Below are 13526 nucleotides of genomic sequence, written 5' to 3' on the forward strand. Positions count from 1 at the left end.
AGGATCACGTCCTAAAGTGTGGTCCAGCGCGATGCATCACGCAGCAAGCATGTGTGTGACCTACACGTGATCGTTGATCGAGCTGGTCCAAGTTCATGGCTCGGTCGGCCGGTAGCAGCCGCAGCACGCACGCTTCACGCTCACGCACGACTCGGGGAGTTGGAGCTACAAACCTGAGAAGATGCGACAGTTGACCGAGTGAAGTGAAGGTGGAGGAGGCAGCGAGAATCCAATCCCCACCTGGACCTGGGCGCGGTGCCAAAGCCGCGGTTCTGCCTTCCATAGCTCCTCCACTCCTACTCTACTCCTACCCAAAGCTGCGCCCAGCCGCACGGGATCCCGACGGACTATAACCCCCATCGACATCCGCCAAGCCGAGCAAGACACTCGACAGCTTTTCTTCTCGCTGCGAATCTACGCTCCGCTTTTCCCTCCTCGCCTGCACCCCACCGCTGCGATCCCGGCGAACGGCCGCCTCGCCCTGCTGCCGGGCACCTCTATCGCCGCGGGGGAGGAGGGCGCCGCCGCCTTCACCGTGGGGGCGAGATGAGGGACCTCCGCATCCTTCTACTAATCCTAGTGATATCTCTGCCTTCCTTCTCCGCGTCTGACCGCCAAGGTACAGCCCGCCCCTCCCTATTTTATGCCCACGCACGCTCTCTTCGTTTTCACTTATGATTATAAATACATGTTACGGCTAACCAATTCTCTTTGTTTTTTTACGCCTTGTCGTATCGGTAAATGGATTATCTGTCGCTGTGTTGTGCTGAAATCAGCTCTGTGTACTACTTAAGTTTAGCTTGAACCTTTGCTTGATGGGGACTTCTATTTTTAGGCACACACACGCAATGTTCAATGGCTAGGACGCGGTCTCTCGCCCATTTCCGTCATGTTCGTCACTCCTTAGTCCTTATCCTGCTTAATCGAATTGAAAAGTCCACATTCTAACTCATGGACTTTCAGCTAAGAAAATTCAATCTCAACATCATCCTAAAGAATTCAAAACATTTTACTATAATTTCTTATCATTCAAACTTATTTCCAAAACAATCAAATGTTGATTCTGGAACTTCTACCTTGGCTGTCAATGATGAGGTACAACAAAGGAGGGACAGCAAGGGAAAATCTTGTGACACACCTCTAGCGATGGCTGCGTCGGTTCACTCACTTACTTTTAGTTTACATTGCCCCATGAGCAAAATGAGGCGGAACTGATTGGACCTCGTGGGCAGCGGCCGTTTTCTTCTTGTGAGGTGGTGAAGCCTTGGTCCAGCAAGGATGTGGTAGGAGAATGGACGTTGCAGTACTACCCGAACCATTGATTAATGAGAACAAGAGAAGTAGCGAGTACCATATACGACAAAAATGAAAGAATTGAGATTCTACTAGTATGTGGCCACCAACCGTGCACTTACTTACTTGGTAAGAGCACAGCTTTGTGCACCTTGTGGTAACAGAAATAAATCCTACGAGACCTCAGTTTGGGACACCTGCTTGGACCTCTAGTCAAGTCATCACTTTATTGCAGTAACCACCTCAATAGGAAACATGACATGAATACAAGTATAGAAAGTTTTGTGTTCAATGATGATTTAACTACTTCTCTCCGTCTTTGTTTTTTATCAGAATTTTATCCCTCAACAATAGTGAAGCATTGGTTGCATTTGTTGAGGATGATTTAGTCATTTAAATCCGATGATTATGGAGGAATCTAATTTAAACTAATTTTGTTAAGTTTTTCCTTTGATTTTCAAGTAATTTTTTTCTCAAAAGTGTGTGACTAACTTTGTTTTACTAGGAGATGCCTTGTATGATATGAAGCAAAAACTGAATGCTTCTGGCAGCCAGCTTTCTGACTGGAACCCAAATCAAGTTAACCCTTGCACATGGAATTCTGTGATTTGTGATAGTAACAATAATGTTGTTACAGTGTAAGTTGGAGCCTCAGCACCCTGTCGTGTTTGTTTTGTTTTTCGCCTTTTTGTTTAAGAGGTGATGTTTCCCTCCTCTTTCTTGCCCTGATTGTCTTGGTTCTGTGCTGATAATTTTCCACAGAACATTGGCTGCACGTGGATTCGCTGGAGTTTTGTCACCAAGAATTGGAGAACTCGAGTATTTGACTGTCCTGTAAGTTCATTTTCTTAATCTATCGATTAATAGCCTGAGGGCGTCAGATAAGATTATTCATGACTTTGAGAATCCTTTACTAATCTAAAAATCAATTCATCTATGGAGACTTGTTGCTTTGAGTTGCTCCTATATTTCCATGTAGATAGAGTTCTAGGAGTTCTTCAGCATACCTGTAGTTGAACTGATTTCTAGTGTAGACAAGATCAGATATTCAGATTGGTTTAGTCAGCATAATAGTAAATCGTAACGAACACACTACACATCGAGCAGTTTTAGAACTACTGCATTTTTTCAAGGAGTACATGTGTTGAATTCAGTGTCGGTGTGCTATGTCCTACATGAATCGATTCTCAAGTAAATTTTGGTTCTTCTGGAAATTCTTTCGGACAATTATGAAACTCTTAGTGTCTGATCTTGTAGGTCATTGGCCGGTAACAGGATTACAGGTGGCATACCACAGCAGTTTGGTAATCTTTCTAGTTTGACAAGCTTAGATTTAGAAGGCAATCTTTTGGGTGGAGAAATACCAGCTTCTCTTGGTCAGCTTTCTAAGCTCCAGCTGTTGTAAGTATATTAGTGCTGTTGTTCCCTTCTGGTTATGAAAATAATTGCAATGATGTATTCATTTCATGTTTTATTCTGTCCCGTCTCTTAACCAGGATACTGAGTGAAAATAATTTCAATGGGCCAATACCTGAGAGCCTAGCAAAAATCTCAAGCTTGACTGACATGTAAGTGTCCTTTTCTAAGTACGACTTCCTCTTAAACTTCTGACCCTGCTAAAAATGAGCTAATCTACTAGTGCTTGTCATATGTTGATGAACAACTTTCTTGTGATGGCAGTCGGCTGGCGTCCAATAATCTGTCTGGACAGATACCTGACCCTCTGTTCCATGTAGCACGTTACAAGTATCTCAAGATCGTTCTAAAAGTTCTTTCGATTCAATGTCTTTTAGTCTGATTGACCGATGAAAGTTTTTTTTATGGACAGCTTTTCAGGTAATCACTTAAACTGTGGTGCCAACTTGCCCCTCCCCTGTGCGTCCAACATATCCTATCCGAGTAAGTTGTGTCCTCATTGGTCTACATATTAGATTGCCCATGCAGAGGAGTATATGAATGCTCGAGTAGATGTCGCTTATACATTGCGGGTCGTTAGTTATTTTAAATCTTCTTTTACAGGTGGCTCCCATAGCTCAAAAGTTGGAATCATACTTGGCGCAGTTGGAGGACTAATAGGACTTCTGATTGTAGTGGTTCTTTTCCTTTTCTGTAAGGGAAGGAAGAAAAGACATCTACGTGAAGTTTTTGTGGATGTTCCGGGTAATGTTCCATGCCTTTTTTTAACGTACCGTTCTTATTGTAATTCTATAGTTCATTGTCTTGTTCAATTGATTCTGATAGAACAAATCTTTGACAATTTCCCTGTAATAGATGAAATTGCATAGCTACGAAAAGAAGCAAGTACACTAATGCTTGAACTGAGATTGATAATTAGTACACATCAGCACAAGAGTTTAATCTCTGTTGAAATCTTAGTGATTTACTTGTTAAACACGTGAGGCTATCCTCTGTCGGACATTCAGTTCATCATTATTTGCTTAGCTCTGCATGGGGTATGCATGTGTTGAGCTAAGTGTTTTATCATTTTATGATCTCCAGGTGAGGATGATCGACGAATTGCATTTGGCCAGCTCAAAAGATTTGCCTGGCGGGAACTACAAATCGCAACTGATAGTTTCAGTGAAAAAAATGTTCTTGGGCAGGGAGGTTTTGGGAAAGTCTACAAAGGAGTTCTTCCAGATGGAACAAAGATTGCTGTAAAACGGTTGACTGATTATGAAAGGCCTGGTGGGGAGGATGCTTTCTTGCGCGAGGTGGAGCTAATTAGTGTTGCAGTTCACCGGAATCTCCTAAGGTTGATTGGCTTCTGCACGACACAAACAGAACGCCTTCTGGTGTATCCATTTATGCAGAATTTGAGTGTTGCCTACCGCGTACGAGGTATTATTTTCAAAGTTATGCATCCTGCACTAGTGTGCTGCTGAATTAAGTTTGTGTGCAGTGTTATACTGTTATTATTTGCTTTTTTTGTATTACAAAATTTCATCATTTGCTTAATTGGTTGATGGTGCACATTGAACCTCACAGTTTAAAATCATGGCTAAACCTTTATTTCTGGGGTTAATCTGCTAGTACTACTAACTGCAATTGTTGGTGCCGAATAATAAACCGTCCAACCATTGGCAACATCTTGGAAGTTTAGCTTCAAATTTGTCAGCATTTTATGGCGTTCTCATGTCATATATGTTTGTTGTGCTGAAAATGATGCAGAATTTAAGGCTGGAGAACCCATCTTAGACTGGTCAACAAGAAAACGGGTGGCCATAGGTACAGCACGTGGACTTGAATATCTACATGAACACTGCAACCCCAAGATCATACACCGTGATGTGAAAGCTGCGAACGTCTTGCTCGACGAGTATTTTGAACCTGTTGTTGGTGATTTTGGCCTTGCGAAGCTAGTGGATGTGCAGAAGACATCGGTGACAACCCAAGTCCGTGGAACTATGGGTCACATAGCACCTGAGTATCTCTCTACAGGGAAGTCGTCTGAAAGGACGGATGTTTTTGGTTATGGGATAATGCTTCTTGAGCTCGTGACTGGCCAGCGTGCCATTGATTTCTCACGCTTGGAGGAAGAAGAAGAGGTTCTATTGCTCGATCATGTAAGCCTTGCTTGTTTTTTTCACAGTTTTGTCCAAGTGCTACACCTCTCTCAATTTCCTGACATGTTATGATAGGTAAAGAAACTAGAGAGAGAAGGGCAGCTAGGCTCTATTGTGGACCGCAACCTGAGCCAGGATTATGAAGGGGAGGAGGTTGAGATGATGATACAGATAGCATTGTTGTGCACACAGGCATCTCCGGAGGACCGTCCGTCGATGTCTGAAGTTGTTCGGATGCTGGAAGGCGAGGGGCTGGCAGAGCGGTGGGAAGAGTGGCAGCAGGTGGAGGTGACGAGGAGGCAGGATTACGAACGGATGCAGCGGCGTTTCGACTGGGGCGAGGACTCCATGCACAACCAGGAGGCAATAGAGCTGTCTGGAGCTAGATGATTAGTACTAGCATCGTCGTCGCCTGTAGAGTTAGATACCAGATAGAGATATGGTCATCGAGGGCTACTCCGGTGCTCCCCCTAAACTAAGTTGAAGGGTCATAGTTGTTTTGGGTCCGCCGAAACCCATATCTAGCTCTTATATATCTGTTTGTATTGATACGGTATGTATATGTCACGTAAGAAAAAAGAAGAGGTCACATGAGCAAGATCTTTATAGGACCTTTCTATTTCGGTACACACACGTGACTGTAGATACGTACAAAACAAGGTACAACACAGCACGGACTGTACAGAACTGTACGGATGGTGGATCTACACTGAAATTACGATCGTGTCCCCACTTTAAACATGTATGAAAAGATCTTCACCGTTGTTGTGTTTGACGCGCCCAGAATTTTTCCAGTAGAGAAGCACCGGGGCAGAAGTGATGATCATCCTGTAATGCAAACAAACTAGTGGAGTCAGATGAATACTGATCTGATATATAGATGTTGGACAGAGACGTAACTGTATTTGTTTGGTCCATGAATGTGGAGTGATCCTTCAGAGCAACTCCAATAGTATAGCCGATTGTTGGCTATAAGCATGATGTCATGTCATCTATAGTCAACATGTAGCCAACAAGTACAATAGTTGGCTATAAGAATGTACTACTTTTTCAATGGATGGTCCATCTTTCATTCACACAGCTTGACTAGGAGTACGTGCTAGAGCTAGCTCTTGCATAAGGCTGGCCATAGTGCTAGTATCATAGCTAGTATCATGCATATTGGTCCCACAAAAATGATGATGTGACAGCTAATTAAGGAGGAGAGAGGAGATTAGAGTAACATAGGTGGATACTGTATCATAGCACATATTACAAGAAAATTTAATGCCAAGCAAATCTTGTACACAAATTTGCATTGAGATTCTAAAAAACAATAAATATAGCATGGCTATGATACTACTCTATGATACTACCCACTATAAAGATAGTATCATACATAAATATGATATGCATGATACTACTACATGATACTTAGAGCATCCCCACTCGTTGGCGCTCCCCACGCCCAAATCCGGCGAAATTTTCGTCCGGATTGGAGGAAGATTTGGCGTGGGGAGCGCCGAAGTTCCAGCCGTCCCCCGGCAGGAAACCCCCAACCTCGACCATTTGACATATTTCAAACAAATTTAACATAAAATTTAACAAGTTCGGCGACCAAGAGTACGAAAATTGCTGAAACAAATTCGGCGATAATCGGTACAATGTTTAACAAGTGCTGAAACAAATGAAGCACACAATTTCACAATTTTTCAAACAAATTAAGACAGACTAGTTGGCGTCGGCGTTGGCGTTGCCTCGGAGCCTCCATATGTGCTCCACCGGATCATCTTGCAACGAGGTCGATGCATTGTAGAGTCTCGAATCTCCTGGCGCATAGCAATGAAGGCGGCCCATGATGGAGACACCTGGTGATTAGGCTGTGCAAGAGGACTCTCTCTCCCATATGGTGCTTCTTGCTCAGCCAGAGGAACCGGATGCTTTCGCTCATTTTCAATAATCATATTGTGTAGGCACACACAGCAGTTCATCACCTCCCACATCTGATCTTTGGACCAAGTCATAGCGGGGAACCGGACGACGACAAATCTCTGTTGGAGGACACCAAATGCACGCTCGACGTCTTTTCGGCAAGCTTCTTGTTTCTTGACAAACTCGCAAAGTTTGGGGGTGCTAGGGTTCGAGATAGTCTTTACAAATGTTGCCCACTTTGGATAGATACCGTCTGCAAGGTAGTATCCTTTGCTGTAGTGCCGACCATTGATCACATAGTCCACCAGGGAGCATGACCCTCAACAAGCTTGGAAAAGACCGGGGAGCGAGTTTAGGACGTTGATGTCATTGTTGGATCCAGGCATACCAAAGAAAGAGTGCCAAATCCAGAGATCATGGGTAGCCACTCGCTTCAAGTATCACAGTGCAGCCTTTTTGTGACCCTTGTACATTCCCTGCCACGCAAACGGGCAGTTCTTCCATTGCCAATGCATGCAGTCAATGCTTCCAAGCATCCCTGGAAAACCTCTAGCTTCATTTGTTGCAAGGATTAATGCGGGGTGGCCTTCGGTCACCTCCACACCAAGACCAACAAGTCCCCCAAGTGGACCAATGACACGAGCCCGAGTCAAGGCTCTACATGATAAGGTGAATTCGCTCCTCACCACCCTTGATCTTGATACCCCTTTGGATGGAATGCTACCTCATGCCGACATGCTATGTGTCATTAGGTACAAGGCACATCAAGACGCCGGAGAGGAGGACATGCCGTGGTCAAGAGGAGGAGAGGAGCAGCTGGTCATGAAGATGGACATGGAATTGGACCGGAAGTAGCCCGAAGATCGCGAGGAAGAGAAGATGGCCGGCCGGTCCAGAACCCGGTTGACCGGCCTCCTGACCGGGCCACCCGGCCCAGAATCCGGTCCAACCGGGCCCCAGACCGGGCCATCCGGTCCCAGACCGGCTTCCCAACCGGTGCCATCCGGGCGCCATCCAGTAACCTCGGCACCCCGCCCGGTTGCGGCTCGGTCCAGGACCGGTCGGCGGCCGGACTGTCCGGTCCCAGGTCCGGTCTGACCGGCCGCCTGACCGGCCTGCCCGACTAAAGATACCTTTTCGGCCCGTGTCGCCTTGTAAGACTATATAAGCACCCAGGACACCCCCTTTACCCCTTAGACTTGTTTTGAACTCAAACCTACCTTTGAGCTTAGTCTCCCTTGGGTATCATCCCTCTGTAATCAAGGCACCTTGGTTGTTGACTTTGATCTTGTTGAAGGAGATTCTAGTACTTGTTACTCTCTCTCTTTCACCAAGCTCTTCCTCTCCAACCCCAATCTCTCTCCGGGAATTCTGCCCCGTGCCTCTTCCTCGGAGATTCTATTGGCGTGGTCCATCGAGCCACGGAGGTAAGCATCGGGTGTATCGGGTTGGTGTGCGTGCGTGAGTCTCGGAGTTCCTCGTGCCCGTCGTGTTCTTCGTGTTCCTCGCGTTCTCCCATCTCTCCCCTTTGGTTTCGAAGTCAATCCGCGAGATCGGGCCACACACGGGGTCTTAGACCTCATCATATGGTATCGGCAGCTCTTGGTTACCGCGGATTTGACCCTCCACCCACCCGATTTCGTTTCTAGAAAATTTTCCAAAAAATCCCCAAAAATAGCCCCAAATTGCCTCTTGACCGATCTGTGATTTGGTTGCGTTTTGAGTGGTTTTGGTCCATGGATCTGGTGTTGTTGTGCTTGATCTACTATTTCCCCAACTTTCAGCCTCCAATTCCATCGTTTCCCTTCGATTTGGTCGATTTGGTTTTGGTTTGGGGAAGAACAGGAGAGAGAAACGTCCAGCCCGCGAAATCCGGTCGAGCACCCGGTCAACCGGACCCACGACCGGCCGGGCCAGCCCAGAACCCGGTCGACCGGGCGGAAACCGGACTGGCCGGTCCAGGAGCCGGTCCAACCGGGCCCCAGACCGGGCGCATCTTCGCGCCCCCTTCGACCTCGACGTCCGGCGATCTCCACCACCACCACCACCACCACCACCATCGCGGTATAACTTGCGTACTGTCACCTTGTAACCCCTCTTCCTTTTGCGATCTATCCCATCGAGCATTGCTTGTCTAGTGTTGCGAGACATTGCACGTGGCCCCGCATTGTGAGGTGTGTGTGTCGTGTTGAGTAAGGCATCCAAGCAAACACTCGTGTGGCAAGATAGCAAAAGCGAGGCTAACGCTAACATAGTGCGTGAAAAAGCCCCAAAAACACAAAAAGAGTGCGAGTAGCACCATACATCCATACATCCATACATCCATACGCCCATACATACAAAGTGTCCAAGTGCCACCAAAGATACAAACGAGTGCAAGTGCCACCATATACAAAAGAGAAAAAGCTTTTAAGAAAGAGAGATACGAGAAGAGAGGCCGCGTGCGAATCTAGTTGTCTCTTCCTTTGCAACCGAAGCTTTGCCTCTCCTTGTGTTAGTGTGACACCGAGCATCCGTACATACACTTTTCCGCTCACTTTTGGTTGCACTAACCCCGCTTATCTCGTGTGTGTGTTCCACAACTTTTCCGTGTTTATAGTGATCTTCACATTGACATTTGGATTTTTGGACCTTACCCACTTTTAACAACATACTCGATCTTGGATTTGTCTTTTGGCTTTCCACAACACTCGCCTAACACCATATTTGCTAGCTTTTGCGTGTGGTTTTGCGTGTGTTCCCGATACACTTGATCTTGCTTTCGGCTTGGTGGATTGCCTCAATACTATCTTACCTTGGTAAGAGTGCGAGGTAGTCTCCTTCCACTAACATACACAACATACTTCTTGTCTTTGCATCATGGATAGGAGTGGTGATGATGCAAGGGAGGGAGAAGTCCTTCGCAACACCGAGAGGTTGGCTACTCAACACAACCTATGGACGCAACGACAAGAGTTCAAGGAGCAACTCACACTCTTCGAGACACGCATCGATGAGCAATACGATGAAGTGGCACACAACTTCTCCGTTGTGAACCAAGACTTGGCTCTCCTTCGCGAAGCTACGGACAACTTGAATGGCCAAATGGCGGCCAATGATGCGAACATGGAGCGGCGCATGGATAGCCTCGAGCGCGCCATCACCAACTTGGGTCGTCATCGCCGACACCGCTCTACTTCTTCATCATCAAGCTCGTCACAAGATTACTACTCTCATGGTCACCGTTCGTCCTCAAGCTCCTCCTCAAGGCATGAAGACCATCATCGACCTCATCGCTCACATGCTCATCATGAAGACTCTCGCTCCAACTCTAGGCGAGGAGAAATCCATCGCCATGCTCGTCCTCAAGAACGTCCTCCACAAGATCGTCCTCAACCGGATGGCCATGCCCACCATGGGCGTGACGGCCACCCACATGACAACTTCTTCCACAACATGGAGCAACATGGTGATGCTCAAGGCCATGGACATCAAGACCAACCGAGGCGTGATCTCCGTAATCATCCTCGCCATGACCAACGTGGAAGAGGCGACCCACACCATGATCAAGATGAGAGACCCAACATTGAGCATCGTCCACAACCGCGACAAGATCTTCAACCACATCCTCACCGTGAACCAAGTGAAGCAAGTGTGCACCTCCAACGCCAACCCAATGCTATGGTTGGCCGTAGAAGACCTCCTATTCCTCCTCAAGCCGCAAGAGATGAAGGTGCCCCTCCTCGTCGAAGAAACTTGGAGGATGAAGAGAACATGTTTGGAAGACTCAAGTTCACCATGCCAAAGTTCAAGGGAGAAGAAGATGCCGAGGCCTACCTCTCATGGGCACTCAAGGTTGACAAGATATTCCGCATCCACAACTACTCCGGTGCCAAGAAGGTGGCTATGGCGTCTCTTGAGTTCGAGGACTACGCAAACACTTGGTGGGAGCAAGTCCTCACTCTTCGAGAAGAGAAGGGTGAACCTCCAATTGACACTTGGGAAGGCATGAAGAAAGAGATGCATGCTCGCTTTGTCCCCACGCACTACATGACCGACCTCTTCAACAAGCTCCAAAAGTTGAAGCAAGGCACCAAGACCGTCGAGGAGTTCTACAAGGAGATGGAGCTCACTATGATGCGAGCCAACATCCAAGAGTCCGAGGACCAAACCATTGCCCGTTTCTTCAATGGCCTCAATTACCCCATCAAGAGGATCGTCGAGTTCCAACCATACTCCAACATGGTTGAGTTGGTCCATCAAGCGTCGAAGGCCGAGCGTCAAGTGATCGAAGACATCAAGTACTCCAAGGCCAAGACCTATTTCTCCTCCAAGCTCGCTACATCGACTCCTCCTACTACATCAACTCCTCATGCTACAAGTGCCAAGGCCGACGTGTCCTCTACAACATCCAAGAAGCCGACTATCCAAAGTCGCATGAAGCAAACGGTCTCCTCCACCGCCTCCTCTAAGGCATCCACGGGACCCTCTAGTGTCACTTGCTTCAAGTGTGGCACCCAAGGTCACAAATCGTTTGAGTGCAAGAACACCAAGGTCATGATCACTATGGAGAATGGTGATATCGAGACGCTTGATGAGGATGAATATGAAGCCCTTGTGCAAGCCGCCGTGGAAAGTGAAGAAGCTTATGAGCAAGAAAGTGGAGAAGATCCTCTCTTATGTGAGCATGACCCAAGTCCCTCACTTGTGGTCACAAGGGTGCTAACTACGCAACCTCATGATATGGAAGAACAACGGTGCAACATCTTCCAAACCCGTGCCGGAATTGGTGGCAAGTCGATCAAGGTCATCATAGACGGTGGAAGTTGCCATAACCTTGCAAGCACCGAGTTGTGTGAGAAGCTCAACCTCACTCTCCGCAAGCATCCTCACCCTTACCATATCCAATGGTTGAGTGACAAGGGCAACGTCAAGATACAACATACCGTCACCGTCACTTTCAAGATTGGACCTTATGAGGATACTATTGAGTGTGACATGGTACCCATGACGGTGTGCCACATTTTGCTTGGCCGCCCTTGGCAATATGACAAGAAGGCTATACATGATGGACTCTCCAACACATACACTTTCAAGGTCAACGACAAGAAGTTCGAGTTGCGCCCCATGACTCCTAGCCAAATCATCGCCGACAACGCGAAGGCTCTAGCGAGGGCACAACACCACTTCCACCATAGTGAGTTGAGAGGTGAGGGAGCGACCCACCAAATAGAGAGTGAGCGCCACAAGCCATACATGAGTGAGCGAAAGAGCGTCCTCCTAGCCACCAAAAGCGAGTGGAGAGAAGTGCAAGCAAACCCATCCACCATATTGCACTACGTCCTCATATGCAAGGGACCAACATCGGCGACTAACGACTTAACCAACATTCCTTCGTCTTTGTTGTCTCTTTTGAAGGAGTTTCAAGACGTCTTCCCCGACGAGCTCCCTCATGGACTACCACCGCTTCGAGGCATCGAGCACCGCATCGACCTCATACCCGGCGCTCCGCTTCCAAACCGTGCCGCCTACCGCACCAACCCCGAAGAAACAAAGGAGATACAACGCCAAATACAAGATCTCCTCGCCAAAGGGTACGTCCGCGAAAGACTTAGCCCTTGTGCGGTTCCCGTGATTCTTGTGCCTAAACCGGATGAGACGCAACGGATGTGTATGGATTGTCGCCCCATCAATGCCATTACCGTCCGTTACCGCCATCCCATTCCGCGTTTAGATGATATGCTCGATGAACTTTGTGGTGCCACGATTTTCTCTAAAATCGATTTGCGTAGTGGCTACCACCAAATCCGCATGGCAATTGGTGATGAATGGAAAACGGCATTCAAGACCAAACTCGGTCTATATGAATGGCTCGTTATGCCATTTGGTCTTTCAAATGCTCCATCAACTTTCATGCGCCTCATGAATCACATCTTGCGTCCTCTCATTGGCAAGAGTGTGGTTGTCTATTTCGATGATATTCTCATCTATAGCAAAAGTCTCGAGGACCATGTGCAACATGTGAGAGAGGTCTTGTGCATCTTGCGTCATGAAAAGCTTTATGCTAACCTCCCCAAGTGCACCTTTGCTCAAAACAAATTGGTTTTCCTTGGCTTTGTGGTTTCCGCTAATGGGATTGAAGTTGATTCTTCCAAGGTGGAGGCCATCCATAATTGGCCTACTCCTACAAATGTTGGCCAAGTCCGAAGTTTTCATGGACTTGCCGGTTTCTACCGCCGCTTTGTGAAAGATTTTAGCACCATTGCTTGCCCTTTGAATGAGCTTACCAAGAAGAATGTTCCGTTTGTTTGGGGTAAGGCCCAACAAAATGCTTTTGATGAGTTGAAGAAACGCCTTACCGAAGCTCCCCTTCTTGTTCTTCCAAATTTTGCCAAAACTTTTGAGATTGAGTGTGATGCAAGTGGGCTTGGTATTGGTGGTGTTCTTATGCAAGAGGGCAAACCCGTGGCATACTATAGTGAGAAGTTAGATGGCGCACGCCTCAACTATCCTATATATGACAAGGAGCTCTACGCTTTGGTTCGTGTTCTTGAAGTTTGGCAACACTATCTTTGGCCAAAAGAGTTTATCATTCATTCCGACCACGAGTCCTTAAAATATTTGAAAAGCCAACACAACTTGAACAAACGACATGCAAAATGGGTCGAGTTCATTGAGTCCTTCCCATATGTGATCAAATACAAGAAGGGCAAGGACAATGTTGTGGCGGATGCTCTTTCCCGCAAAAACACCCTTTTGCTAACTCGTTTGGATTTT

The 13526-nt window shown here is 47.0% G+C and overlaps 1 protein-coding gene across 1 annotated transcript; it reads left to right on the forward strand.

The window, feature by feature from the left end:
* Window positions 1-496: 496 nt before the first annotated feature.
* Window positions 497-5631, forward strand: LOC124673761 (LRR receptor kinase SERK2). The gene is made up of 11 exons (XM_047209802.1): window positions 497-619; window positions 1799-1931; window positions 2056-2127; window positions 2551-2694; window positions 2790-2861; window positions 2974-3039; window positions 3122-3192; window positions 3313-3453; window positions 3793-4134; window positions 4465-4859; window positions 4935-5631. The coding sequence occupies exons 1-11, from the start codon at window positions 547-549 to the stop codon at window positions 5247-5249; spliced, it is 1824 nt and encodes a 607-aa protein (XP_047065758.1). The 5' UTR covers window positions 497-546; the 3' UTR covers window positions 5250-5631.
* The last annotated feature ends 7895 nt before the right edge of the window (window positions 5632-13526 follow it).

Source organism: Lolium rigidum, chromosome 7 (assembly GCF_022539505.1).
Source record: "Lolium rigidum isolate FL_2022 chromosome 7, APGP_CSIRO_Lrig_0.1, whole genome shotgun sequence".
Taxonomy (NCBI): Eukaryota; Viridiplantae; Streptophyta; class Magnoliopsida; order Poales; family Poaceae; genus Lolium; species Lolium rigidum.

Coding starts and splice junctions, on each gene's coding strand:
- LOC124673761 (XM_047209802.1), top strand. CDS start 547: ATGAGGGACCTCCGCATCCTTCTACTAATCCTAGTGATATCTCTGCCT. Junction 3,040..3,121: donor TTCCATGTAGCACGTTACAA/GTATCTCAAGAT, acceptor TTTTATGGACAG/CTTTTCAGGTAATCACTTAA. Junction 4,135..4,464: donor TGTTGCCTACCGCGTACGAG/GTATTATTTTCA, acceptor AAAATGATGCAG/AATTTAAGGCTGGAGAACCC.